The sequence below is a fragment of the Manis pentadactyla genome, chromosome 1 (genome assembly GCF_030020395.1).
Source record: "Manis pentadactyla isolate mManPen7 chromosome 1, mManPen7.hap1, whole genome shotgun sequence".
In the NCBI taxonomy this organism is placed as follows: Eukaryota; Metazoa; Chordata; class Mammalia; order Pholidota; family Manidae; genus Manis; species Manis pentadactyla.
The window spans coordinates 71,583,961-71,611,484 of NC_080019.1; the positions used below are offsets into that span (position 1 = coordinate 71,583,961).

Sequence of the window (27,524 nt, forward strand, 5' to 3'; positions counted from 1 at the left end):
TCTGAGTTTAGACCTTGAAAATTGCTCTCACCCAGGACACTGTGGTTCCCTACTTGCCAAATCCCAGACTGTGTGACCTCTTTGCAGCATTTGGCCGTGCTGACCACTCTCCTCCCTAAAATCCTCTTCTCCTCTGGCTTCTGTGGCAGAGGCTGCTAGTTATGCATTCTACATCCAGCCTTTCTTCTTCCTTATTAACTAGTACTCCTCTCTCCTACTCCAAAAAAAATGTTATTTATCAGGCTCCCCTGAAGACTGGTGTGGCCAGATAATAGTTCTAGTTAATGAGATTTTAATGGAAGCTGTTCAGAGGTGGGTGTCCATGCAAGCTCCTTAAAGGGACGCACACTTGGCTGCTCTGCACATGCTCAGTTACTCCTGACCCATCCTCCTTTCTCCTGCCTGGAACATGGACCTGATAGTTGGGACTAGAGCAGCCATCTTGCAACACATTGGAAAAGGCTAAGATCACGAGGCATTGAACCCGTCATCCTGCAGCTGCTGAACTAATGCCACCCATTGTTTGTCTCCACCATACTGTTACGTAAGAAAAATAAACCCCTTTGCTTAATCCACTATTTGTGTTTTCTTGGATGTGCTACTGACATTAACCCATAAATGATCCAGCTTCCGTGACTACACCACTCCTGCCTCTAGTCCTCTTCTTTCACCTCTTCAAGGCTCTTCCCCAATGCCCCCTGCACGGTGGTGTTCCACAGCTTCTGTCCCAAATGACTCAGGGGTGCCTGATTTTTCCCCAGCCACGATGACTCCAAATTCTGATGTCCAGCCCAGAACTTTCTCCACAACACTAGACCTATAGGTCTAAATATCCAGTGACCAGCTCCACCTACTTGTTGCATATACAACACAATCAACAATTGAACAATTGAACTTGCCAGCTTTCCTACCATTTTGCTGTCCTTCTGGTCATGGGAGACAGAGACCATCCCCATCCCTCACCATCGTACCCAGCTGGTCCTGAAGTCCCATTAGGTCTCTTTCCAACAGCTCTAATTTCCTCCCTTTTCTTCAAACCTACTGTCTTAGACAAGCAGGTCCCCCCATCGTGTCTCCCTGAGCCACTGCCCTGGCCTCCTCTGCCTCCCATCTGCAATCCAAACTGGTCTTCTAAAAATGTAGATCCACTCATGTCATTCCCATGTCTTCACATCATCTAAGCCCCACACATCTTGTCAGCACCCTGACATGACAGCCATATGAAATCACCTGCTATTTCCCAGACTTGCCATGATTTTTTTTTACTTCCTTGCCTGATTGTTCTAGCCACTTTATAGGTTGGAAACTGTGCAAAAACAAAGTTTTATGTGAATATTTAAGAACCTGACTTGGGCCCTTGTCTTCCTGGGGATTCTCCTACTCTTGTGCACAGAAACTCACCTGTAAAGATCTGTCAGAATCCCAGAGATGTTGTATTGTTCATTTAGCATAACTGCTTAATTATATTTCCTTTTTTATCAAACAATTTTATGCAAGACCCTTTGAACCAAATTGATCAAAATAAACCTCCATATATTTTTCATTTAAAATTCACCTTCATCCAATATAAAACAGTCCCCTATTCTGCACTCAGCAGAGAACATTGACTTTAATGTGCTAAGTGTTAGGGGGTTGTTCTTTTTTTAGAGTTTACCTCTTAGGATCCTGGAATTTTAGGGTCCAGACCCTAAAGTTTTCCAGAAGAGGAAATGAAGGCTCCATTGACTCTGGAACATGACACCAGGGAGGTAGTTATTGGTGGAACATACCTAGACCCTGACTGTGGATTCGGCTCTTTCCATCTTACCATGAAGGCGCCCAACCATCTCTAAAGCACCGAGGCTCCCCTCTGCCCCTGAGAGGACAGCAGAGTACTCCCGAAACAGCCAGTGGAGCTAATCCTTTCCCACCACTCCACTAAGGCAAGGTGACAACATAAGGGCTTTAGGAGAAAGGAAATGAGAAGGATCATATCCAAGACTGTTTGCCCTGGGAGTACAACAGCCCTCTGCCCTCCTCTCCGACCCTGTGCCCCACCCTTGGGGCAGCTGGAGAGCCACTCACCCTCTGAGTGATGGGCATGCCATCCTGGATGTGCACCGCCAGCCCCAGGTCAGACAGCCTGCAGTTGCCAAGGTCATCCAGCAGCACGTTCTCAGGCTTCATGTCCCGGTAGACGATGCCGAGGGAGTGGAGGTGCAGCACAGCACAGGCCATCTGGGCCGAGTAGAAGACCACCCTGCTCGTGGCCAAGCCCCTCGTGCCCACATTGTAGATGTGGAACTTTAGGTCTCCCCCATTCATCAGGCTCATGACCAGGCAGAGATGGGACTTGCTCTCAAAGGCATAGGCCAGAGACACGATGAAAGGGCTGCTGACCCTCTGCAAAATCTCCTTTTCCAAGAGAGCCATTTTCTCACCATTTCTTTTCTTCAGTCGCTTCTTGTCCAGTTTCTTACAGGCATACATCTTACCAGTGTTTTTCACCTGGACAGCACATACCTTAAGGAAAGAAGAAAAGGGAGAGGCAGAGGTAGAAGTAGAAAGCATGAAAGAAGAGAAGACGATGATACGGGGCTGGAGGGGCAGAAACCAGCCAAGGTGAGAAGACGGCAGGCTTCTGAGACAGCAAAGCTGGAAGGATGAGGGGTTCTTCAAGGAAAAGCTGGGTCTGCAGTGAGGTACCACGTCACCTCCACTGGGCGGACCATACATTTTTTAAAAAGGGGAAATAACAAATGTTGGTGAGGACGTGGAGAAGTTGGAACGCTCGGGCATTGCTGGTGGGAATGTAAAATGTGGACAGTTTCAGTGGTTCTCAGAAAGGTAGACACAGCATTGCCCTCTGACCCTGCAATTCCACTCCTAAGCATACACGAGAGAAACGAAAACAGGTGTTCAAACAAATACTTGCACGTGAATGTTCACAGCAGCACTATTCACAATAACCAGAAAGTGGAAACGACCCAGGGTCCATCGAGGTGGATGGATCAATGAATTGTAGTACAGCCATGCAATACGATATTATTCAGCCATAAAAAGGAATGAAGTTCTGATACACGGGTCTCCAAAACATTATGCTCAATGAAAGAAGCCAGACACAAAAGGTCATATACTGTCTGATTCCATTTATATGAAACATCAGTATAAGCAAATCCATAGAGACAGAAAGCCGACCAGCGGCTCTCAGAGGCTGGGGTGAAGATGGCGTGCAGCGAGAGGCGATGGTCACACAGCATTACAAACATATTAAATGCTACTGAATTGCACACATGAATATGGTTAATGGCTAATTTTATGTTATGTGACTTCTACCTCAAAAAACTGTTTTCTACTTAAGAAAAGAAAGTGGAGCACAGCGGTGGTACAAAATGGACTCTCAGCTTTACTTCAATTGAGTGTTTTTCTTAGATATCTGAAGTTTTCCCTGATTACCTCCATTACCACAAGTGAGGGGAAGATACCCCTCATTTGTTACTATCATTCTCCTAGGTGTCCGGGCACACAGTGCGGCCCTGGGGCAGACCCCAGGATACAGAGTCTTTGCCGATTCCACATGCTGTTTGCCTTTCTTATGCCATTCTCCTTTTATTTCATGTGGTGACCAGAAAGAAGAGGTGAGAGCAAGCTAGGAATTCTTCACATGTAGGTAGCTCTAAGTAAGTTCCCTTGAGACTTAAAAAAAAAAAAAAAAGGCAGAGGTAAACAAAACCCCTTTTACACTGTGCGTCACCTTTCAGCCTGGCTGTTCTGAGACACTTACCTCCCCAAAACTCCCTTTGCCCAGCACTCGGAACTCAGTGAAGTACTTATCGGACACAGGCTGCATCTCGAAGGCTTTCCATTGCAGAAACCTGTGGTAGAAGGGGCTGGCCAGGAACTCCTGGAAGGGCTGGTCCTGCAGGAAAGCCATGGCCTCATCCTTGGCCAGTGCCACCAGGGCCACTTGCTCCTCCTTGGTGGTGGCTGCTTGGCTCTTGGTGGCCAGAACTGGGCTGAGGAAGGGGTGCGGGTGCCCTGGGGCGGAGGCAGCCGCGCAAGTGGCCACAAGCCCCTGCAGCGTGCTGCCCCTGGCAGGCCCCTCCTCAGCCAGCTCCCAGCTCTGCAGCTCCTCAAGGAAGGCCGCTGCCTCTTGGTACGGGGGCACCGTGCCCAGGAAGTCTCGGAAGAGGCGGCGGCCGATGGGCTGCTGCTGGCACAGGCTGCTGAAGTCGAGGGGCAGGGCCTGGCGGAGCTCGGCACAACTCTGCAGCCCGGGCAGCACCAGGGTCTGGCGCCGCCGCTGCAGCTCCCTGCTGTCGCCATCCAGGGTCTTCCGGGCCTGCAGGTAGGCCGTGTTGGCGATCAGGTTGTCCAGGCCCCCCAGGTCGACCATTGCTGAGCACAGGCCGTGCCCCCAGGAAAAGAAAGGAAGGATGGAGGGCTGTGGTGGGACTCGGCCAGGTCTGGAGAACAGCCGGCTGGCTTCCGTTCCGGGAGTCACAGATTTACAGCAAGTCTCCCAATCTGCAGGTGCAGAAAGAGGGTTCTCTTGTAAGAAGCTTTGCTGGCTATGTATAAGCGGCCAGGGAAGGGAACATCACAGGTCACGGCGCCACCCCACCCCCCACCCCCATGGGAAGCAGCCAGACACCTGCAGGGGCTTCTCGCTATTCAGGGGCATTTCTCCGTACGCACCTGCTCCCTGGAAACACAGCTACCAACTTCCAGAGGAAGGGAGTCACACAAGGTGGTATGTTACTTGTTGTGGACAGCAGTATTTGAGACTGTGTCTAATTTTACATGTTTCCTACCTGGCTCGGACTATGTAAACTCACTGTAATGATAGATCAGGAAGAGGAACTGAGAGAAGCAGGGGAGGTTTCCTTCCTTGTGTCTAGCAGTCAGACTCAGAGCAGGTCGCAGAAGGGGATGCCCTTAACTTCGAGTCCTGAGACACGTTCCCAGAGAACCTCAGGGACTCGAGTCGCGCCCTGAGTGGCTCTCCCGCAGCCGGATGCACGCCGAGCAGACCGCAGGGACTGCCCAGCTCCGGTCTTCCGAGGAGCCTGAGACCTGCAGTACAAGGATTAGAAAGGAAGGAGGGGTCACCTGGACCCACGCGAAGTGGGTCGTCCCATGAAGTGACAGGAGCAGTAAAAGTGCACCAGCGTGACGCGGCTCCCAGGACACAGTCCGCGGAGCCGGATCTGAATACGAAGGTCCCTGCGTTGAGCCCCAGACGAATGAGGCTTTCAAGCATGTCCCCTCGACATCCCTCCAAAGCCAGGAAGCTTACGCCCGCGGAGATCACTCAGAGCTGCCCCAGACCGTGACTTCACAAAGAACAGAAATCGGTTTAGACAGAGATCAGCCTAAGAACCTCTGCTCCAAAAATAACACTGGTGTCCTACAGGGAAAGAATATGCAGGCTTTTTCTCCACAGAGCAAGGCTTAGACAGCTTAAAAACAAAGTCATTCAGTATTATGTCAGAGTGTTTCAAAGGGGAAAAAGAGAAAGAGCAAGGAGGAGGGACAAAAAAGCTGGTCAGTCTTTTTCCAAACAAACAACACCTAGCACACACTGTCCAAACATTGCCACGACCACCTTGGTCCGCCTGTCGGAGCCTGCCCACCGTTCCCCAGGGTCGATACACACTTGGCCTTGCGCTACCAGGAATTATGTAATGAACTCGTGGGTGCCCTTTGGCCTCGCACCGCTGTGCTAGAAACCTCCGCCTTCGTGGCAGACGTGGGCGAGCTACTCCAGTGGCCACTGTTCAGAACCGCACCATCTGCTCTGAATCTCACACAAGAAATGCTGGCACATTTTTTTTGTTCTTGATATGTCATCCTGGGTCCACATTTCTGAGCAGTGAAAAATCAGCCATAAAGACCCTCTACAAAGGAGGAAACGCCTTTTCCCAGGTTTCTTACAAATACAGTGGCCATCTGACAAACGCCCTCAAAGTGCAAAACTTTGAGAACATGGTAGAATTGTCATCACACAGATATTTAACCTTATCACTGAATGCATTTTCACTGATAAATGAGTATATGTTATGAACTGCTTGATTCCACTTGCACTAACCCTTTCCTTTCTCACCAGTAATCCCTTCACCCAGCATTGTCCAATAGAAATATTCAAAGCCACAAATTAAATTTAAGATTTTCTAGTAGCCACATTAAAAAGGTAAAAAGAAACAAGTGAAATTAACAATATATTTTATTTCATCTAAATATGCCAAAAATTATCATTTCAACATGTAATAATATAAAAGTTGCTAATGGGATAGTTTACATCCTTTTCTGTGTCCTGATTTTTCAGGATATGGCTTGTTTTTGACACCACAATTCTCAGTTCAAAATGGTTACATTTCAAAAGGTCAGTGGCCACATGTGGCCAGTGGTCACTTTATTGGACAGCACAGACTTAACCCTTCTTTATTCAGCTTTGCCATTCATAAGAGGACGCTTTTCTTGTGTTTGTTTTCTAATCAGTAATACTACACACCATCTGAGTAAAAAAACTCACTCTCTTATTAATTAGAAATTAGCTGACTGATGAGAACAGAATTCGGATGTTTGAAAACAAAGTTTAGAAGTTACAAAATAACTATATGTTGCCTACTGGCAATTTTCAACAGAGTATCATTACTTTTAAACTTTCATCTACCTAAAAAAAAAAGACCCTATTTAAAATGAAACACTTTATGTGATTGCTAACAATTAGGGCTTAAGGCTTTTCCCAACTGGATGAAATGGTAACTGTAGATCCAATTAAAGAATAGCACTGAATTCTTAGCTTAGAAGCAGAGCCAGGTGCTGAGCACATTCAGGATACCCTAAAACAATGGGGGGAAATGCCAGCAACCTTGGATTGGAGATGTGGTAGCCAATTGGTTACGAACAATAATTCGGGCACTTTTTGGGAGGGCTGAGTCCCAGCTCTATGAAGTCCTGGCTGTGTGACTTTCAGCAAGTTACTTAAATTCTCTGAGCTTCGGTCTCATTATCTGAAAACAGAGATAATTAAGGCTGTTTCTTGAGTCAGTTCTTAAAAGAATTAAATGCCAAATAGCGCCTGGCACAACGAAGTGATCAAAAATACAAGGTTTTAAATGATTATCAATCATCAAAACTGATCCAAAATTATGCTTTTCTGTTATGTGTATTGGAGGCAGGAGAAACATAAGCAACGTGGAAGAAAGTGGGTTCCAGTGTCCAATGCCCACCCAGCATACTGCAGTCAAGTGGACATTTCATGTGACCTTGGAAAGCTGTGGGGTGTGGTGGACCCAGAAGACAGGGAGATCAGATTCATTAAGAGGCGTGCAAGACTTCCACAACAAGCTATTGCAACTAAATTATTTATATTTTGCCATAAAAGAAGACAACTCTGTCATGTGAACAGAGGAGATACTTCATCTTGAAAGAAAAATAAACTGTGATGATAGGGGAAAACAATGAAAATATTTTAGTATCTTTTATGACTAATTTTGTAACCTAGAGAAAAGACAAAAAAAAAATCTCTACCCAGGTCTTCCATTACATTTGCATGATGTGGTTTAAAGCACTACTTATGATGTATATGTTCTTAAATTTTAAAATGCTTTGAATGTCATACAATACTGGAAACAAAAAGAACATTTTTAAAGTTTAGGTTAAATTAGTAATGGGCTATGCTTGGTTTGCTTCTCTTTGTAAGGATTTTTAATATTGAAAGTAGGTTCTAGAAAAAGGAAAACAGTAAAGCAAGGTTCCTAGTAAGAATGTAACCTTTCTTTAAAATGCACAGTTCTCTGCATGGCTCAATAGCATATCTAGTTGAGGATCAAGAATTACGGAGTAATGTGAGTTGATATTATATCATCTCAAAAACAGAAGATGTTTTGTAAATTTAGTGTAAATTCTGAAAGAGATTAATATGCTAGCATTAGGATATCTGCAATAGCCAAATTATTCTTCAGCCTCTGATTAAAATCCCTCCATACCAAAGATTTTGCCTTTTTTTTTTTCAGTAGAAGCCCTCTACTGGAAGGAAAAGCAAAAGGGTCTTTATCCTTCCCACAACAGCTGACCACACTTTATATTTTAATAATTTGAAGACATCAAAGACATTTCGTTGGCTAAGATTTGCTGAATACTAAACAGAGAAGAGATGAAGCTAGATAAATTTTAGCCTATTAATTCAATGTGATCACAGAATTTTCTCACAAAAAATTAGTTTTTAAGCACCTGTCTTTTCTGTTGAAATGCTGAAAGTTAGACAAATCGGTTGTCCTGCTGGATTTTCTTCAAATATTCTAAAGACAACTGAGGTTTTAGTGAGATTAGAAAGGAGTTATACAAGGTATTTTCAGAGACCAAAGTATAAAAATTACACAGAGGATAAAAATCACCATTTTATCTCACCATTTTTAGACATCTTTTTGTTACAGGAAATCTCATATAAAAATAAAGAGAATAGTAGAACGAACTCCATACACTTATCACCTGATTTTATTATCAGCATCATTAGCATTCTACCAATTTTCTTTCACTTTCATCAGACATCCCCCTATCTTGCTTGTTCTGTTTTTTTAAGATTTGATGTTTTAGAGCAGTTTTAGATTCGCAGAGAAGTTGAGAGGAAGGCACAGATATTTCCCATATACTCGCTGCCCCCACACATGCATACCTTCCCCCATTACCAACATCTCCCCACCCCCACCAAGTGGTACATTTGTCACAGTTGATTAATCTACGCTGGCACATCATGACCACCCAAAGTCAACAGCTCAGAGTAGGGCACCCCCATATTTTTTTGCTAGAGTGTTTTAAAGAAAATCCCATCATTACATCTGTAAATAAATATATGTAATACATACCCACATATGTAATATATATTTATATCTTAAATAATATAGACAAACAGGTACCAGTGAAGCAGCTCAGAGACTAATTCTGAGAGATTAGCAGAAAGCTGCTTCCACCCCCCGGCCTCCAGCACAGAGGCAGGAGTGTGTCGCCAGTGCCACGGGGTACCAAACGCTGACCCGTAGAAACGCGATGGGCTGGAGTGGGTTGAATGATATGTTCAACTCCTAAACCCAGTACCTATGAATGCGACTTATTTGGACATAGGGACTTTGAGATATAATCAAGTTAGGATGAGGTATTACTAGATTAGGGTGGGTCCTAAATCCAATGACTGGCATCTTTATGAGAAAAAGTGGGGAGAGATTTGGATAGAGACACAGAGGAGATGCAGAGAGAAGGCACTGTCGTGGAGCAGGCTCCGCCTCAGAACCTTCAGAAGGAACTGACCCTCACGACCCCTTGATTTTGGACTTCTGATCCCCTGAACTGTGAGAGGATAAATTTCTGTTGTTTTAGGCTACCCAGTTTGTGGTACTTCATTACAGTAATCACAGAAAAGTAATACAGGAGCTCTGTGGTAGGTGCTGGTTGTCCAGGGGAGGCTGAAATATCAGTGGAGATGCAGTCCCCATGAAGCTGAAGAGACGGGGGCAGATGTCCTGGCATCCTGTCTCCATTTGCAGAATCGGCCAAAAGCCAGAAGGCAAGTGCTATGGATTGAATTGTGTCCCCCTAAATTCATATGTTGGAGTTCTAACTCCCAATGTCACTGTATTTGGAGATGGGGTTGTTATGAGGTAATTAAGGTCAAGGGAGTTCATACAGGTGGGGCCCTATAGGACTGATGGCCTTAAAAGAGGAGGAAGATCCCCTTCACACACACACACACCTGCCATGTGAGAGCGCAGCAAGAAGGTGAGGCCATCTCCAAGCCAGGAAGAAACTCTCATCAGAACCTGACCATGCCAGCACCCTGATCTCGAACTCCCAGCCTCTGGAACTGTGAGAAAATAGATTTCTGCTGCTTGAGCCACCCAGTCTGTGGTATTTTGTTGTGGCACCCTGAGTGGGCTAGTACAGCAAGGGAGAGGCTGGGAGATGAGCCACCTGAAAAATAGGTCAGAGAAGAGTATCTGAGAACAAACAGGCTGTTGATCAGCATAATTATCATGCTATTATCACCCCAACACCATTACCAATAATTTCTTAATATAATCTAATATCCAGAAGTAAACTTTTTATGTGTTAATAAGCCTTGAGACTTGGGGGTTTCTTTATTACCCAGCCCAGCTTAGTTTATCCTGCAATTGTTTATTAGCCTGTATGTTACTGCTTGCTTCTGGCCGAGTGCTATCTGAAAACATCCATGCATGCATTCGTTCATTCAGAACATTGAGTGAGCACCTAGTGTGTGTCAGAGATCATAACCAAGTCCTCGGGGTACAATGTTGAATAATGGCCATGCTGTCTGACATTTCTTCCTCCCTTCAACATGTGTTTATTGGGGTCTACCACATGCCTGGCATTGTGCTGGGGCTCTGGCCCACAGCGGGGAACCAAAGCAGATGTCATCCTTGCCCTCATAGAACGTACCATCTAGTGAGGAAGACAACATTAACCATGTGGTTTTCCACTTATGTGAAGTGACTGGCAGGAAGTTATATGATATCATGACTGGACATGGCAGGGGGATTGGTGGGACTGCTCAGGGAAGGCTGGGCTTTGTCCTGAAGAAAGAATAGGGAGGAGAGTAGGAACATTTCCAGAAGAGAGAGCAATCTGCTCAATGCCAAAGACCAGTGCAGATGGAGCACCATGAATGAGGGGGAAAGCATGTGGTACAGATGAGGCTGCAGGGACAGCCAGGAGTCAAATCATCCTTTCAAGGATTTGGGCTTTGTCTTAAGAACAATGGGAGACCACTAGGGTGTTTAGGCATATAACATGGTTATACAGTTGACCCTTGAACAATGAAGGGTTAGGAACACCAACCCCATGCACAGTCAAAAATCCACATATAACTTTCAACTCTCCAAAACTTAACTACTAATAGTCTATTGTTGACCAGAAGCCTTAACAATAACACAAACATTTGATTAATACATATTCTGTATCATATATATATATATATATACACCAGCCTCTGTATGATATATATATTATATATCGATATAATGTACATAATATGCTGTATTCTTACAATAAAGTAAGCTAGAGAAAATAAAATGTTTTTTCAAATTGTTACAAATCACAAAATATTTTTCCAGTATGTTTATTGAAAAAAATCTGGGTATAAGTGGACCAAGCAGTTCAAACCTATGTTGTTCACAGGTCAACTAACTGTACTTGTGTTTTCAGAATGAGCCCACTGGCTGCTGTGTGGTGAAGAGAGTGGGAGCAGGGCATCTGGGGGAGGCAACTGAGGCAGCCCAGTGAGGAATGATGGCTGCAGAATGAGTGTCAGCCTATTCAGAGGGCAAATGGACAGGAGATGGGGAGATGAAGGGGGAGGAAGGTGAGGAAGGGTGACTCCCGGGTTCTGCTTTGAGGAACTGGACAGTTGGTTATGTCATTCACCAGAATAGGGAAAACCTGGGAGAAGGCTTGGTTTGAGTTAATGGATAATGGGTACAGTTACTGAAAAATCGGTCCAGGGATTGAATGAGACCTGAAGAAGGACAAGGACTGAGCAAGACATGAAGAGGGACATGGACTGAGCCTTGAGGACCCTCAGCATTTCCCAGGCGTGGAGAAGTGGAGGAGCCTGCAGAGGAGCTGAGGACCAAGCAGCAGTAGGAAGTGCAGCCCGGGTAAGGGGAGAAACCGGAAGTGCCCCCCTACAAAGGAAAAAATAGGAAGTGCCGAGCTGCAAAGGTCAACTCTGAGAGCGGCCAGCTACGCTCGGTGCCGCTGTGCGGTCAGGAAGACGGGAACCAAGAAATGACCCTTAAAGGGGGAAGATGGAAATCCTAGGTACTGGAGAATAGTTTCCATGGTGTTGTAGTCTTGGGTTTAAGCCTGTCTGGAGTGGTTGAGGAGGGAAGGAAGATGAAAACGTGTGATTGCAACAGAAGAACTTGCGCTGTGAAGGGGAGAGATGATGGGGGAGCAAAGGGCATGTGGGGAGAGGAAGAAGTCATGGCAGTTTTTCTGCACATGAAAAGATGAAAGAAAGCATCCAACAGGGGGAGGGCAAGGTTACCATATGGAAATAAATGTCTATAATTCCTGCAAAGACAACAGGAGTTCAAAACTCAGGGGAAGGATTTTAGGATTATGGGCAGCTCTTTGATCATAAGGAGAGAAAGAGGGTGGGTCTGGGTGCCAAGGTATTATGTTTGGCTCCATTTGCCATAATAACCATGATACTGGGTGGTTAAAGTCATCATAGACATAGGCATCGAATCCCATGGGAGCATAAAGAAGGAGCAATTTGCTTTCCAGCTTTTAGGAAATGTCAGTTTAAACCAAGCATTTTCTTATTAACTTCAAACATTATCTAACAGCCATAGACTCAGAGTTATCTGTAACATAAGTAACTTTAATGTTGACTTGGTCTAAATTATTATATATATGAAGAAAACTGAGACCAGAAAGAATATAAGTGCTCAACTTGATTTAGGAACTCTGGGTCCTCTTTTCCAGAAAAGGTTTTTTTTTTCACCATGCACTGTCCTTGTGGCACAGAGAAGCTAGGGGGTCGAAAGAGTCTGGTCTGGACTGGGAAAAGCTGGGGTTGTATTTAAAAATGATTCTTGTGCTTTATTTCCTATCAAAATGCTACATTTTCTGGTTATAAGGTTTGTGTGATGACATGGTATAATGCTAAGCATCTAGTTCTTGCTCTGTTTTAATTGATAGTGAAACAGTTATTGCGCACCTGAAGGAAAAATCCTTTTATCATCAGGAATTCTGATATTCCTCAAAAGCCATACCAAGAATAGTTAGTAAAAACTTTTGATTTTGAGGCTACTTCAGATAGAAGAAGTTACATGTACTTTACTAGCAGTACAAGAATCTGTAGACCTGTTTAAAGTTTCTTGTTTTTTTATTACAGACTAAATTCATAAATATTGAACCGAAGGACCCATAATCTGGCATAACATAAACATCCTCTTTAAGGCAGACTCTTAATTATTTAATGATGACTACACACCCATAACAGAGGATATTCTTAAACAAGGAGCCCCAGTAGCTCAGAGAAAAATTTAAGTAGTTGGTATATTGGAAGGAAATAGAAAATACTTCCTGATAGAGACTTGATTTGGAAATGAATAATGGCAGGTATACAAAAGAAAATGTTCTGTATGTGTTTCACAATGAGATTTTCTAAATCTACTAATTCTCTGGGAAGTAAGAGATTCATTGAAGAAGACGTAGAGGTTATTGAGAAGACCAAACAATACGATGTTAAAAACAAGAAAAAAGCAAAATGAAGTCCACAAAACATATATTTGGTAGGTGGGGGAAATGTGGGAATTAACTGGAAAAAGTTCCTGTGGTTATAATGAACTATGAAACAAAGGGATAAAAGCCAAAGTTATTTTCAGTAGCATAAAATACTTTGTATTCTGGAATGGATAGTATTAATTGTTTGCTACAAATTTTGGTAAGTCTGCTTCCAAAAATTTCTTTTTTAAAGAATATAAATAATCAAGAGTTGAGAGAATAAGGCAATTATAAGGGAAAATGAGTTAAGCATTAGATCTCAGCTAAATGTCTACTGGGGGTGGGGGAAGAAAGTTATGTTAAAAATATTTTAAAGTATATAAACACCACCACATTTAATACACAGAAGTAACATCAAGTTCATTTGGTAATAGCAGATGAGAGGAACACCTTATTTCCATTTATAGTTGGGGCCATAATAGACGGCTGGACTCTGATATGTTAAATTGAACACAGTGCAATGCAAGATGTAGTTGGTGAGACAGAAACACCTCATACCTGGTTATTACATTGCAAGTAATGACCTTGATGTATAAAAGAATATTAGTAAAGGCAGATTGACCACCAAGTCATTATCAACTAAATCCACACAGAATTCTGGCATGCTTTCTTTTGCCTATTTGGTCTCTTCATTCATCCTACAAATAGATGATAGACAGACAGACAGACAGACAGGACCTACTGTGCCAGGCACTGTTCTAGGAACTGGGTATACAACAGTAAAAAAAATAGACAAAAATATCTATCTTTAAGGAGATTACATTTTAGTGGGTGAAACTGTCAATAAACAAGTAAAATATATAGTATATTAAATTGTGGTATTAAAAACCACCCCAAACCTTCATAGCCTAAAATAATGATTTATTCTTTCTCATGAATCCTATGCTTTGATTGGGCAGCTCTTGGCTGATCTGACTTATGTGGCTGCACTCTGGTGGGTCAGTAAGCAGCCGAGCTCAGCCACTGGAGGTTTTCAGCAGAGGCTTGCTACAGAGGGATGCAGACATTTTAACAAGATTACAGCCTGAAGTACGCAAGGGTAAAAATTAGTCAGTGGAGGGTTAGACAGGAACCCTGGTGAGACATACATCAGTGCAGGGAGTAAGAAGGTTTGCTTATGAGTTAAATGTGGGGTGTGGCAGAAAGAAAAATGACAAAGTAGACTACAGGGTTTCGGGCCTCAGTAACCGGAAGGAATTGCCCATAAACTCAGCTGGAAATCCTCTGGAAGAAAGGGCTGTGGGGAAAATCAAGAACTCAGTCTTGTACCTGTTAACTTTGAACTGCCTATGAGCCATCCCAATGGGAATCATGAGTAGTTTGATGGATTTATGGGTCTGGACCCCAGGGTGGGCCTGGGCTGGAGATAGTCACCAGGAGTCCCCCAGTATATAAATGGCATTTAAAGTCATGGGACTGGATGTGACACTCTCAGGGAGATCACTGAGAAGTGTGAGGTCAGGGCCTAGAGATCAGGGAGGTGAGAGGAGCAGAGGAGGAGAAGGAAAACCACTTGTGTCATAGCAGCCAAGTGAAGGAAGGGTGTCAGGGACTCCTACCCATGCTGGGGCAGAGCTACGCTGGCAAATGCTGCTGGCAGATCAAGCAGGGTAAAGATGGAGTGTTGACTGTCCTCGACAGTTTTATATACTGGTTTCTTTGTGGTGCTGAAAAGAAACGGTAAATGGGAAGGAAAATGTTGATTTTATTTATAAAAGTGGTACTTCTTTGAGACATAATACTCAGGGGGAAAAAAACCTTAGCAGTATTATCAGGTGAGTGGCACTCTGGCACTTACTCTTTGGGTAGATAAAAGAACCTGTTTGAGAGCTTTATATTTCTTTTAATTCAGAATTTTCCAAGGTCTAGATTTTAGTTGCAAACTTGGCTTTGAAATATTTCTGTTGGTTACCATGATCAAGGGTATTTAAAATCACTACCTTGTCATGCTGCACTTTCGGCAGGGGGCTGTTGGCAGCAGGACACAGTGGTTAACAGCGGTTAAATATGCTATTGTAATAAAATATTGAAGCTTGAAGAACATTTAGCAATATGGAGGTCACTAGGGAGCCTGACACAAGCAGTTTCAATGGAATGGTAGGACTAACACTTTATTAGAGCCAGTTCAATAGAAAGAGAAGGGGATAAACTGGAGGCAGTCAGTATAAGCTACTCTTTTGAGGTGTTTTGCTCAAAGTTATGACCATTGGAGTAGGTGACCAAGGTAGGGGCGGAGAGAGAAGGCTAAGGGATTGGGAGACCAGGGTACTGGAAGCATCATCCATATGAATATTGAAATCCCTAAGAATTATCCAAGAGTACTGATGGAGAGATGGACAGAGAGCAGAGCTGGCATCTTTCAGGAATGAAGAGGAGTGACTCAGGGCCATCAGTAGGCTGTGGTGAGTGGTCGTCTAACGAAGGATGGTCAGAGCTGGCTGTTTTTTAGGGAGGGAAGCAGCAACTGAGAGAAATGAAGAAATCTTGCACATGGCCAGGTCCAGTGGAATGAGGGAGGCAGGAGGGCTGCAGGAGAAGCTGTGTCCTCGGGGGGACACAGGTTTTAGCAAGAGTAAGAAAGTGAAGGGAACTTCATTGGATAAGGGATGGAGGAAATTTTGTTGATATAAATATCAGAGGGCACAGAGAGTTTTGGAAGTTGGGGAGGCATGGGAGATGGAGGAATAAAAGGGGATGTCAAGAACTACTTGGAATTAGATTTGAGAGAATGTGAGGTGACCTGGAAAGCCTGGGTTGTCTGACCCACTGGGGATGAAGGGCAGGATGAGACTGATGGTCTCAAAGTAGATGGTGGTAGCCAGGCCCTGAGTGTTGGGGCGGGGAGGGGCGCTGGCCTGGCATGGACATGCCATATGCTGGAGCTCCTCCTGGCCCACTGAGACCACTGGACCCGCTGGACTGCTGAGTTTGGGGGCCTTAGGTGGAGCCCTTGGACTCCCTCCTGCCTGATCCATGTGGGTGGATCTGGCAGAGGGTTGGTCCAAGCTGAGCTGGGAGCACCTGGGCCATTTTCATGGTTAGATGGTAGGTTTGAGGGTTGCAGGTGGGTACAGCTCAAAGATGTCAAGAGTAACTCCTTTTACTTTGCATCCACCTAAGGACCTAACAGCAGGGCTGTGGTGGGTTGGGAGGACTCTAGCATTCCTAAGCTTCATCAGGGTGTCTTTGTGTACTGTCACCAGACCTCAGCCATCTGTCAGACAGAAACCCAGCACTACAGCCTCATGGCCATCAAGGACTTTTTTAAGCAAAGGTGTGGCAAAGACCCAAGTCTGTCTCTGTTAACCTTAAATCTAAGCCTGTTGTTAGAAAAGTTCTGTGTTAGTGTTACAGTTCAGTGAGGAATTTCAGGCTACACTAACATTTCCACCTAACTGAGGGCAGCTCCAAGATTTTGTACATATAAAACCATGAAAAATATTTTAGAACAGAGTTGGAATGAATATAACACATTACCTTTTTGAAAAGCACCTCTTCCACTACTTATTTCTTCTGCATTTTGATAAACTTCTTGAAAATGTAGCACTTCTAATGAACTCCAAGGAGCTTTCTCAGATTACCTCCACAGGGGGCCAGAACAAGATGAGAAACACGATTATTTTGATTTGAGTGCTTTCTTGAAGAGTTTGAACTTAAGACAAATGGAATAACCATTAATGGGTTTTCTTGTATTTTCCACTTAGTAGCAAATATAAAAGGGCTTTTGGCTGTGGTCTTAATAATACCCATCTCTTTAAAAAAAACAAAAACAAAAAAAACTTAGGTTTACTTCACATAGAATAAAATGTACAGATCGTACATGTACAGTTTGGTTGAGTTTTGACAAATCTATACACTCATGTAACCATAACCCAGATCAGTATATAGAACATTTCCCACACTACCGAAAGCTTCTGTGTGCCCTTCCTCCAGTTAACAGCCCCACTGAGAGATAACCATTATTCTCATTTCCATAGATTAGTTTTGCCTGTTCTTAAACTTCACACAAACAGAATCATACAGTTAAGTTCTCTTTTGTGCCTGGGTTCTTTTGCTCAATATAGTGATCCAACCATGTTGTAGCATGTATCAGTAGTTCGTTCCTTTTTTTACTGCTGAGTAGCATTCCATTCTGTTGATGGATATTTGGGTTGTTTCCAGTTTGGGGCTATTAAATATGAAAAAAGCAGCTTTGAATATTTGTCTTGGTCTTTTTGTAGACACTCTGTTTTCATGTCTCTGGGGCAAATACCTAGGAATAGAATCGCTGAGTCATAGGGCTGATGCAGATTTTTACCATCCTGCCTTAACTGTTTTTCCCAAGTGGCTGCTCCCATTTTTTATTCCCCACCCAGCAACATATAAGAGTCCAGGTCTTCCACATCTTTCCCCAGACTTGATGCAACATTCTTTTTCACTTGAGCTATTCTAGGGAGTGTATAGAGGTATTTCACTTTGATTTTAACTTGCATTTCCCATGAGGAACGTTAGGTACCTTTTCAAGTATTGACTGCCTATTTGTATATCTTCTTTCATTAAGCTTCTTTTCAATTCTGTTGCCCAGTAGCTGGCTCTTGAAGATTTTGTTAAAAGTATGGCCTCCTCAGGCATTATTCTGTTGACTGATCCTGTTTTTTTAATAGAGAAGCTGAATGTTGTGCAGACACTGAGGCAGCAAGGGCAGAAATAAGATAGCTAGGTAAGAGCGTGAGATTTAGATCTTTCCAAGCAGTTTACATTTCTCGGAACTGTAGAAGCAATAGTCTTCTAAAAGAACACTTAAAAAAATATTTGTTAAAGGCTCCATGTGCTATTTCAGTTCAAACTTTCAAAAGATGAAGAACAATTGCTCTATAAACTGCATAAAATTAGGGTCAGGGAAAGTATCTGGAAGTACTGTTATAGCCTGTGTAGCATGCTTGCTCTGTATGGCATTTTATTTTCAGACATAATTTAATTCAAGGACTATCCAAATTTGTGTCATAATGGACATGCGCTAAAGCCCTACTAAAAAGTTTTTGCTTTACAAGTCAGCATATTAAAAAATATAGACACAAAGAGGTCATTTCAGAGATAACATGCTCCCTTAGATCCTTCCCAATTCTACGAGTTTATGGAAAGGAAGGACATGTAGCAGCAACTCCCCCAGTATCAGCAACTGTGAATACTGTGAAGAGAATACAGTTTGATTCATCCAACACCTGTACCCAATTACTTCTGATTTCTTCTGCTCCTGTACAAGCTACAAAGCCAACTACATCTCCCATTTCCTTTGCATCTAGAATGGTGGTGCGACATAATTCTGGTCACTGAGGTGTAGACTAAAGACACTAGGGAGGACAACCTTTTCCAAGTCAAAGTCTTGCTAAAGGAAAAAAATCCTCTTGCCCCGCACTTTTCCCCAAGAATGTGAATGAGACCTGAAAATACAGCAGCCATCTTGGGACCGTGAGGGAGTAGGCATGAGAGGGAGGTATCATGCAAAAGATGCCAAGGGCAGAAAGGAGTGAGCCTGGTTCCTGGTGGCACTTTAGCCCCAGCTTCCTACCCCTAGATTACTTACTGTGTGAGACAGTAAACCTCTGTTTAAGCCAGCATAGTCAGGTTTCCTGATACTTGCAGAAAAATGTATTGCCAGCTTTTCAGATGTGTTGGGGTGGTGAAAAAAAAAGTTGAAAACCACTGTTCTGAAAACTCCCATTGACAGTTCTTCACAGGTGCAGGTGCACACACATATTTCGTACAAGAACCATCACTGCAAACAAGATACGTTTCTTAAAGGCCATTCTCTAGTTAAGGCAGAGATTAGTAGTGGTGGTGATCTATAACAATGGTGAGCATTTATTGAGGGCTTACTGTGCTTCACTGTTCTAAGTTACCGTGTCCTAACTCATCTCATCTCCATAGCAACTCTATGGGGTAGATAATATTGTTATTCCCATTTTAGTTGAGGAAATAGGCACAGAGAAGTTAAGGATTTGGGTAGAGTCAAGATTCCAAGCCAGACTGGGTGGCTCCTAAATTGCAGTCTTACTCCTATGCTGTTCCGCAGCGGCACTCACCCCGGGAAAGCTGGCTGCGATCCAGCATAGGAAAGGCAGGTTCTGTCCTAACCAACTCAGGTTTATCAGGTGCATAGACAAGAGAAAGCAGCAGGTTGACAGTAAAGCTTGCTACTGCTGTGAAAGGCTAGGAAGATTAAAACTGAGGAGTGTGAAAAAGGCTTATTTTCTAAACCATATAGATATTCCCCAAATCACGTGGTCAAAAAATGTACCCCGATTGTCATATCTGCAAGATCCAATCAAATACTAAGATGGAAAACCTCAAATTTTAATGAGAGCACAATATTTACAAAGCCTTTTAATATAAAATCTGGAAATCATATTGAACAAATGATTACAAAAAAAAATCTAACAGGCAAGTCACTAAAGCCTCATTACCTTTTTTTTTTTTTTTTTAATAATTATTTTTTATTGAGGGGTAGTTGACACACAGTATTACATTACATGAGTTTCAAGTGTACAACACAGTGGTAGAACATTTATATACATAATTCTAGGTTCCAGCTATCACCCTACCAGGCTGTTACAATATCTTGACTATATTCCTTATGCTATACCTTACATCCCGGTTACTAATTTATTTTACCATTGGAAGTCTGTCCTTTTTTTTTTTTTTTTTTTTTTTTTTTGTGAGGGCATCTCTCATATTTATTGATCAAATGGTTGTTAACGACAATAAAATTCTGTATAGGGGAGTCAATGCTCAATGCACAATCATTATTCCACCCCAAGCCTAATTTTTGTCAGTCTCCAATCTTCTGAGGCATAACAAACAAGTTTTTACATGTAGAACAAATTCTTACATAATGAATAAGTTACATAGTGAACAGTACAAGGGCAGTCATCACAGAAACTTTCGGTTTTGCTCATGCATTATGAACTATAAACACTCAGTTCAAATATGAATACTCATTTGGTTTTTATACTTGATATATATGTGGATACCACATTTCTCTCTTTATTATTATTATTTTTAATAAAATGCTGAAGTGGTAGGTAGACACAAGATAAAGGTAGAAAACATAGTTTAGTGTTGTAAGAGAGCACATGTAGATGATCAGGTGTGTGCCTGTAGACTATGTGTTAATCCAAGCTAGACCAGGGCAATAAACATCCATGTATGCAGAAGATTTCTCTCAGAACGGGGGGGTGAGGTTCTAAGCCTCACCTCTGTTGATCCCCAATTTCTCACCTGATGGCTCCCCTGCGACTGTGCCTGTCTTAGGTTGTTCCTCCCTTGAGGAATCTTACCCGTCTCTGGCTAACCAGTCATCTTCCGGGGCCATAAAGGGAAATGTAAAGTTGGTAAGTGAGAGAGAAGCCTTATTGTTTGAAAAAGTTAGCTTTTTACTTCTTTGCATATTTATGCCCTGTGGCTTCTATGCCCAGCATTTGTCTTGAGGTATCTTTACCACTTGGAAGAATTATGATACTCGGTAAATTTGATATGAGGCACGAATTCTATTTAAGGGTTGTAATTAGGAAGGAAGAAGAAAAGCTATAGAAGTAGCAGGCGGAAGAAAACATGGGAAGATTGATTATTTCTTTGATATATCTTCTTGTAGAGTAACTTCAGCATGTATAGGTTTTAAGCTACTACTTAAATTGCACACACACATTAACATAATAGGAGTATAGTTACATAACCAAAGCATATCTGTAATTACCAGCCATCTGCAGTGAAACCAAGAAAACCAGTTAGGCACCTTAGGCATTTGTGAAAACTTATCTATGATATGGTGGATATTGTCCAAATGAACTTGAACAGTCTGAGAGAAATCAGACAAATTAAAACAACCCATTCCTGGGGACTGTTCACATGCCATATGTTCTTTTAACAATAAATAGTTTGTAGTTGTAAGACTTTGGAGCGCTACAATTTGCACTTCTCCAAATTCTTGGTTGAGTTCCAACAGTATAGATCCAGTCCAATTTTGTTGTTTTACTGTATGCACAGGCCAGCTTAGATATCTCCTTCCTCATTCCCATGGCAGGTCCAGGAACTGGTTGGATGAGTGCATCTACAGCTGTAGCAGTGCGTGGATCTTTGTTGGGGTTTTTTGATGATCATCTTCTGGCATGAGTCTTCCAGAGGGTGCAGATGTTGGAAGTTCTTTTTCATATCGTATCTTAGTTCATTTTCGGGGTAGCCCAATTAGGCTTTGATCCTCTGTATAAACACAAACAGACCCTTTGCCTACACTTTTATATGCCCTTTATACCCTTGTGTAGAACTCGTTGGAGGTTACCACACAGGAACTGCCCTTTTTTTTTTTTTTTTTTTTTTTTGCTATCACTAATCTACACTTACATGACGAATATTATGTTTACTAGGCTCTCCCCTATACCAGGTCTCCCCTATAAACCCCTTTACAGTCACTGTCCATCAGCATAGCAAAATGTTGTAGAATCACTACTTGCCTTCTCTGTGTTGTACAGCCCTCCCTTTTCTCCTACCCCCCCATGCATGTTAATCTTAATACCCCCCTACTTCTCCCCACCTTATCCCTCCCTACCCACCCATCCTCCCCAGTCCCTTTCCCTTTGGTACCTGTTAGTCCATTCTTGAGTTCTGTGATTCTGCTGCTGTTTTGTTCCTTCAGTTTTTCCTTTGTTCTTATACTCCACAGATAAGTGAAATCATTTGGTATTTCTCTTTCTCCGCTTGGCTTGTTTCACTGAGCATAATACCCTCCAGCTCCATCCATGTTGCTGCAAATGATTGGATTTGCCCTTTTCTTATAGCTGAGTAGTATTCCATTGTGTATATGTACCACCTCTTCTTTATCCATTCATCTATTGATGGACATTTAGGTTGCTTCCAATTCTTGGCTATTGTAAATAGTGCTGCAATAAACATAGGGGTGCATCTGTCTTTCTCAAACTTGATTGCTGCATTCTTAGGGTAAATTCCTAGGAGTGGAATTCCTGGGTCAAATGGTAAGTCTGTTTTGAGCATTTTGATGTACCTCCATACTGCTTTCCACAATGGTTGAACTAACTTACATTCCCACCAGCAGTGTAGGAGGGTTCCCCTTTCTCCACAGCCTCGCCAACATTTGTTGTTGTTTGTCTTTTGGATGGCAGCCATCCTTACTGGTGTGAGGTGATACCTCATTGTAGTTTTAATTTGCATTTCTCTGATAATTAGCGATGTGGAGCATCTTTTCATGTGTCTGTTGGCCATCTGTATTTCTTTTTTGGAGAACTGTCTGTTCAGATCCTCTGCCGATTTTTTAATTGGGTTATTTGTTTTTTGTTTGTTGAGGCGTGTGAGCTCCTTATATATTCTGGACGTCAAGCCTTTATCGGATGTGTCATTTTCAAATATATTCTCCCATACTGTAGGGATCCTTCTTGTTCTATTGATGGTGTCTTTTGCTGTACAGAAGCTTTTCAGCTTAATATAGTCCCACTTACTCATTTTTGCTGTTGTTTTCCTTGCCCGGGGAGATATGTTCAAGAAGAGGTCACTCATGTTTATGTCTAAGAGGTTTTCGCCTATGTTTTCTTCCAAGAGTTTAATGGTTTCATGGCTTACATTCAGGTCTTTGATCCATTTTGAGTTTACTTTTGTATATGGGGTTAGACAATGGTCCAGTTTCATTCTCCTACATGTAGCTGTCCAGTTTTGCCAGCACCACCTGTTGAAGAGACTGTCATTTCGCCATTGTATGTCCATGGCTCCTTTATCAAATATTAATTGACCATATATGTCTGGGTTAATGTCTGGATTCTCTAGTCTGTTCCATTGGTCTGTGGCTCTGCTCTTGTGCCAGTACCAAACTGTCTTGATTACTATGGCTTTATAGTAGAGCTTGAAGTTGGGGAGTGAGATCCCCCCTACTTTATTCTTCTTTCTCAGGATTGCTTTGGCTATTCGGGGTCTTTGGTGTTTCCATATGAATTTTTGAATTATTTGTTCCAGTTCATTGAAGAATGTTGCTGGTAGTTTCATAGGGATTGCATCAAATCTGTATATTGCTTTGGGCAGGATGGCCATTTTAACGATATTAATTCTTCCTAGCCACGAGCATGGGATGAGTTTCCATCTGTTAGTGTCCCCTTTAATTTCTCTTAAGAGTGACTTGTAGTTTTCAGAGTATAAGTCTTTCACTTCTTTGGTTAGGTTTATTCCTAGGTATTTTATTTTTTTTGATGCAATTGTGAATGGAGTTGTTTTCCTGATTTCTCTCTCTGTTGGTTCATTGTTAGTATATAGGAAAGCCACAGATTTCTGTGTGTTGATTTTGTATCCTGCAACTTTGCTGTATTCCGATATCAGTTCTAGTAGTTTTGGGGTGGAGTCTTTAGGGTTTTTTATGTACAGTATCATGTCATCTGCAAATAGTGACAGTTTAACTTCTTCTTTACCAATCTGGATTCCTTGTATTTCTTTATTTTGTCTGATTGCCGTGGCTAGGACCTCCAGTACTATGTTAAATAACAGTGGAGAGAGTGGGCATCCCTGTCTAGTTCCCGATCTCAGAGGAAATGCTTTCAGCTTCTCGCTGTTCAATATAATGTTGGCTGTGGGTTTATCATAGATGGCCTTTATTATGTTGAGGTACTTGCCCTCTATTCCCATTTTGCTGAGAGTTTTTAACATGAATGGATGTTGAACTTTGTCAAATGCTTTTTCAGCATCTATGGAGATGATCATGTGGTTTTTGTCTTTCTTTTTGTTGATGTGGTGGATGATGTTGATGGACTTTCGAATGTTGTACCATCCTTGCATCCCTGGAATGAATCCCACTTGGTCATGGTGTATGATCCTTTTGATGTATTTTTGAATTCGGTTTGCTAATATTTTGTTGAGTATTTTTGCATCTACGTTCATCAGGGATATTGGTCTGTAGTTTTCTTTTTTGGTGGGGTCTTTGCCTGGTTTTGGTATTAGGGTGATGTTAGCTTCATAGAATGAGTTTGGGAGTATCCCCTCCTCCTCTATTTTTTGGAAAACTTTAAGGAGAATGGGTATTATGTCTTCCCTGTATGTCTGATAAAATTCCGAGGTAAATCCATCTGGCCCGGGGGTTTTGTTCTTTGGTAGTTTTTTGATTACCTCTTCAATTTCGTTGCTGGTAATTGGTCTGTTTAGATTTTCTGTTTCTTCCTGGGTCAATCTTGGAAGGTTATATTTTTCTAGGAAGTTGTCCATTTCTCCTAGGTTTCCCAGCTTGTTAGCATATAGGTTTTCATAGTATTCTCCAATAATTCTTTGCATTTCCGTGGGGTCCGTCGTGATTTTTCCTTTCTCGTTTCTGATACTGTTGATTTGTGTTGACTCTCTTTTCTTCTTAATAAGTCTGGCTAGAGGCTTATCTATTTTGTTTATTTTCTCGAAGAACCAGCTCTTGGTTTCATTGATTTTTGCTATTGTTTTATTCTTCTCAATTTTATTTATTTCTTCTCTGATCTTTATTATGTCCCTCCTTCTGCTGACCTTAGGCCTCATCTGTTCTTCTTTTTCCAATTTCGATAATTGTGACATTAGACCATTCATTTGGGATTGCTCTTCCTTTTTTAAATATGCTTGGATTGCTATATACTTTCCTCTTAAGACTGCTTTTGCTGTGTCCCACAGAAGTTGGGGCTTAGTGTTGTTGTTGTCATTTGTTTCCATATATTGCTGTATCTCCATTTTGATTTGGTCATTGATCCATTGATTATTTAGGAGCGTGTTGTTAAGCCTCCATGTGTTCGTGAGCCTCTTTGCTTTCTTTGTACAGTTTATTTCTAGTTTTATGCCTTTGTGGTCTGAAAAGTTGGTTGGTAGGATTTCAATCTTTTGGAATTTTCTGAGGCTCTTTTTGTGGCCTAGTATGTGGTCTATTCTGGAGAATGTTCCATGTGCACTTGAGAAGAATGTATATCCCGCTGCTTTTGGATGTAGAGTTCTATAGATGTCTATTAGGTCCATCTGCTCTACTGTGTTGTTCAGTGCTTCCGTGTCCTTACTTATTTTCTGCCCAGTGGATCTATCCTTTGGGGTGAGTGGTGTGTTGAAGTCTCCTAGAATGAATGCATTGCAGTCTATATCCCCCTTTAGTTCTGTTAGTATTTGTTTCACATATGCTGGTGCTCCTGTGTTGGGTGCATATATATTTAGAATGGTTATATCCTCTTGTTTGACTGAGCCCTTTATCATTATGTAGTGTCCTTCTTTATCTCTTGTTACTTTCTTTGTTTTGAAGTCTATTTTGTCTGATATTAGTACTGCAACCCCTGCTTTCTTCTCACTGTTGTTTGCTTGAAATATGTTTTTCCATCCCTTGACTTTTAGTCTGTACATGTCTTTGGGTTTGAGATGAGTTTCTTGTAAGCAGCATATAGATGGGTCTTGCTTTTTTATCCATTCTGTTACTCTGTGTCTTTTGATTGGTGCATTCAACCCATTAACATTTAGGGTGACTATTGAAAGATATGTACTTATTGCCATTGCAGGCTTTAAATTCGTGGTTACCAAAGGTTCAAGGTTAGCCTCTTTAGTATCTTACTGCCTAACTTAGCTCGCTTATTGAGCTGTTATATACACTGTCTGGAGATTCTTTTCTTCTCTCCCTTCTTGTTCCTCCTCCTTGATTCTTCATATGTTGGGTGTTTTGTGCTGTGCTCTTTCTAGGAGTGCTCCCATCTAGAGCAGTCCCTGTAAGATGTTCTGTAGAGGTGGTTTGTGGAAAGCAAATTCCCTCAGCTTTTGTTTGTCTGGGAATTGTTTAATCCCACCATCATATTTGAATGATAGTCGTGCTGGATACAGTATCCTTGGTTCAAGGCCCTTCTGTTTCATTGTATTAAATATATCATGCCATTCTCTTCTGGCCTGTAGGGTTTCTGTTGAGAAATCTGACGTTAGCCTGATGGGTTTCCCTTTATAGGTGACCTTTTTCTCTCTAGCTGCCTTTAACACTCTTTCCTTGTCCTTGATCTTTGCCATTTTAATTATTATGTGTCTTGGTGTTGCCCTTCTTGGATCCTTTCTGTTGGGGGTTCTGTGTATTTCCGTGGTCTGTTTGATTACTTCCTCCCCCAGTGTGGGGAAGTTTTCAGCAATTAGTTCTTCTAAGATACTTTCCATCTCTTTGCCTCTCTCTTCTTCTTCTGGGACCCCTATAATACGGATATTGCTCCTTTTAGATTGGTCACACAGTTCTCTTAATATTGTTTCATTCCTGGAGATCCTTTTGTCTCTCTCTATGTCAGCTTCTATGCGTTCCTGTTCTCTGATTTCAATTCCATCAATGGCCTCTTGCATTCTATCCATTCTGCTTATAAACCCTTCCAGAGTTTGTTTCATTTCTGTGATCTCCTTTCTGGCATCTGTGATCTCTTTCCGGACTTCATCCCATTTTTCTTGCGTATTTCTCTGCATCTCTGTCAGCATGTTTATGATTCTTATTTTGAATTCTTTGTCAGGAAGACTGGTTAGGTCTGTCTCCTTCTCTGGTGTTGTCTCTGTGATCTTTGTCTGCCTGTAGCTTTGCCTTTTCATGGTGATAGGAATAGTCTGCAGAACTGGGACGAGTGACGGCTGGAAGGACTTCCTTTCTTGTTGGTTTGTGGCCCTCCTCTCCTGGGAGAACAGCGGCCTCTAGTGGCTTGTGCTGCGCAGCTGCGCGCAGACAGGGTTTCTGCTTCCTGCCCGGCTGCTATGGAGTTAATCTCCGCTGTTGCTGTGGGCGTGGCCTGGCTCGGGCAGCTACTCCAAAATGGTGGAGTCGCGTTGGAGCAGGAGCTGCTGGGAGGCTATTTATCTCCGTAAGGGGCCTCCCTGCTCCCTGCAGCCCAGGGGTTAGGGTGCCCAGAGATCCCGGATTCCCTACCTCTGGATTAAGTGGCCCGCCCTGCCCCTTTAAGACTTCCAAAAAGCACCCGCCAAAACAAAACAACGACCACAAAAAAAAACAAGAAAAAAAATTTTTTTTAATTAAAAAAAAAAAATTTTTTTTTAATTAAAAAAAAAAAAGGTGGTCGTTCGTTTTTCTTTATTCTCCGGTGCCAGCCTCAGGCCTCTGCTCACCGGTCTTTCTGCCCTGTTTCCCTAGTATTGGGGTCCCTGTCCCTTTAAGACTTCCAAAAAGCGCTCGCCAAAACAAAGCAGCAAAAAAGCAAAAAAAAAAAAAAAAATGGTCGCGCGCTTTTCTTATGTCCTCTGTCGCCCAGCCT

The 27,524-nt window shown here is 42.4% G+C and overlaps 1 protein-coding gene across 1 annotated transcript in view; it reads right to left on the reverse strand.

The window, feature by feature from the left end:
* GRK7 (G protein-coupled receptor kinase 7) overlaps nucleotides 1–27,524 on the reverse strand; it is a 59,083-nt gene that overhangs the window by 28,462 nt on the left and 3,097 nt on the right. The window contains 4 exon segments of the mRNA XM_057498420.1: nucleotides 2,065–2,502; nucleotides 3,764–4,506; nucleotides 9,731–9,948; nucleotides 16,768–19,733. Of these exon segments, the coding sequence (XP_057354403.1) occupies nucleotides 2,065–2,502; nucleotides 3,764–4,506; nucleotides 9,731–9,791 (1,242 nt within the window). The 5' untranslated portion in view covers nucleotides 9,792–9,948; nucleotides 16,768–19,733.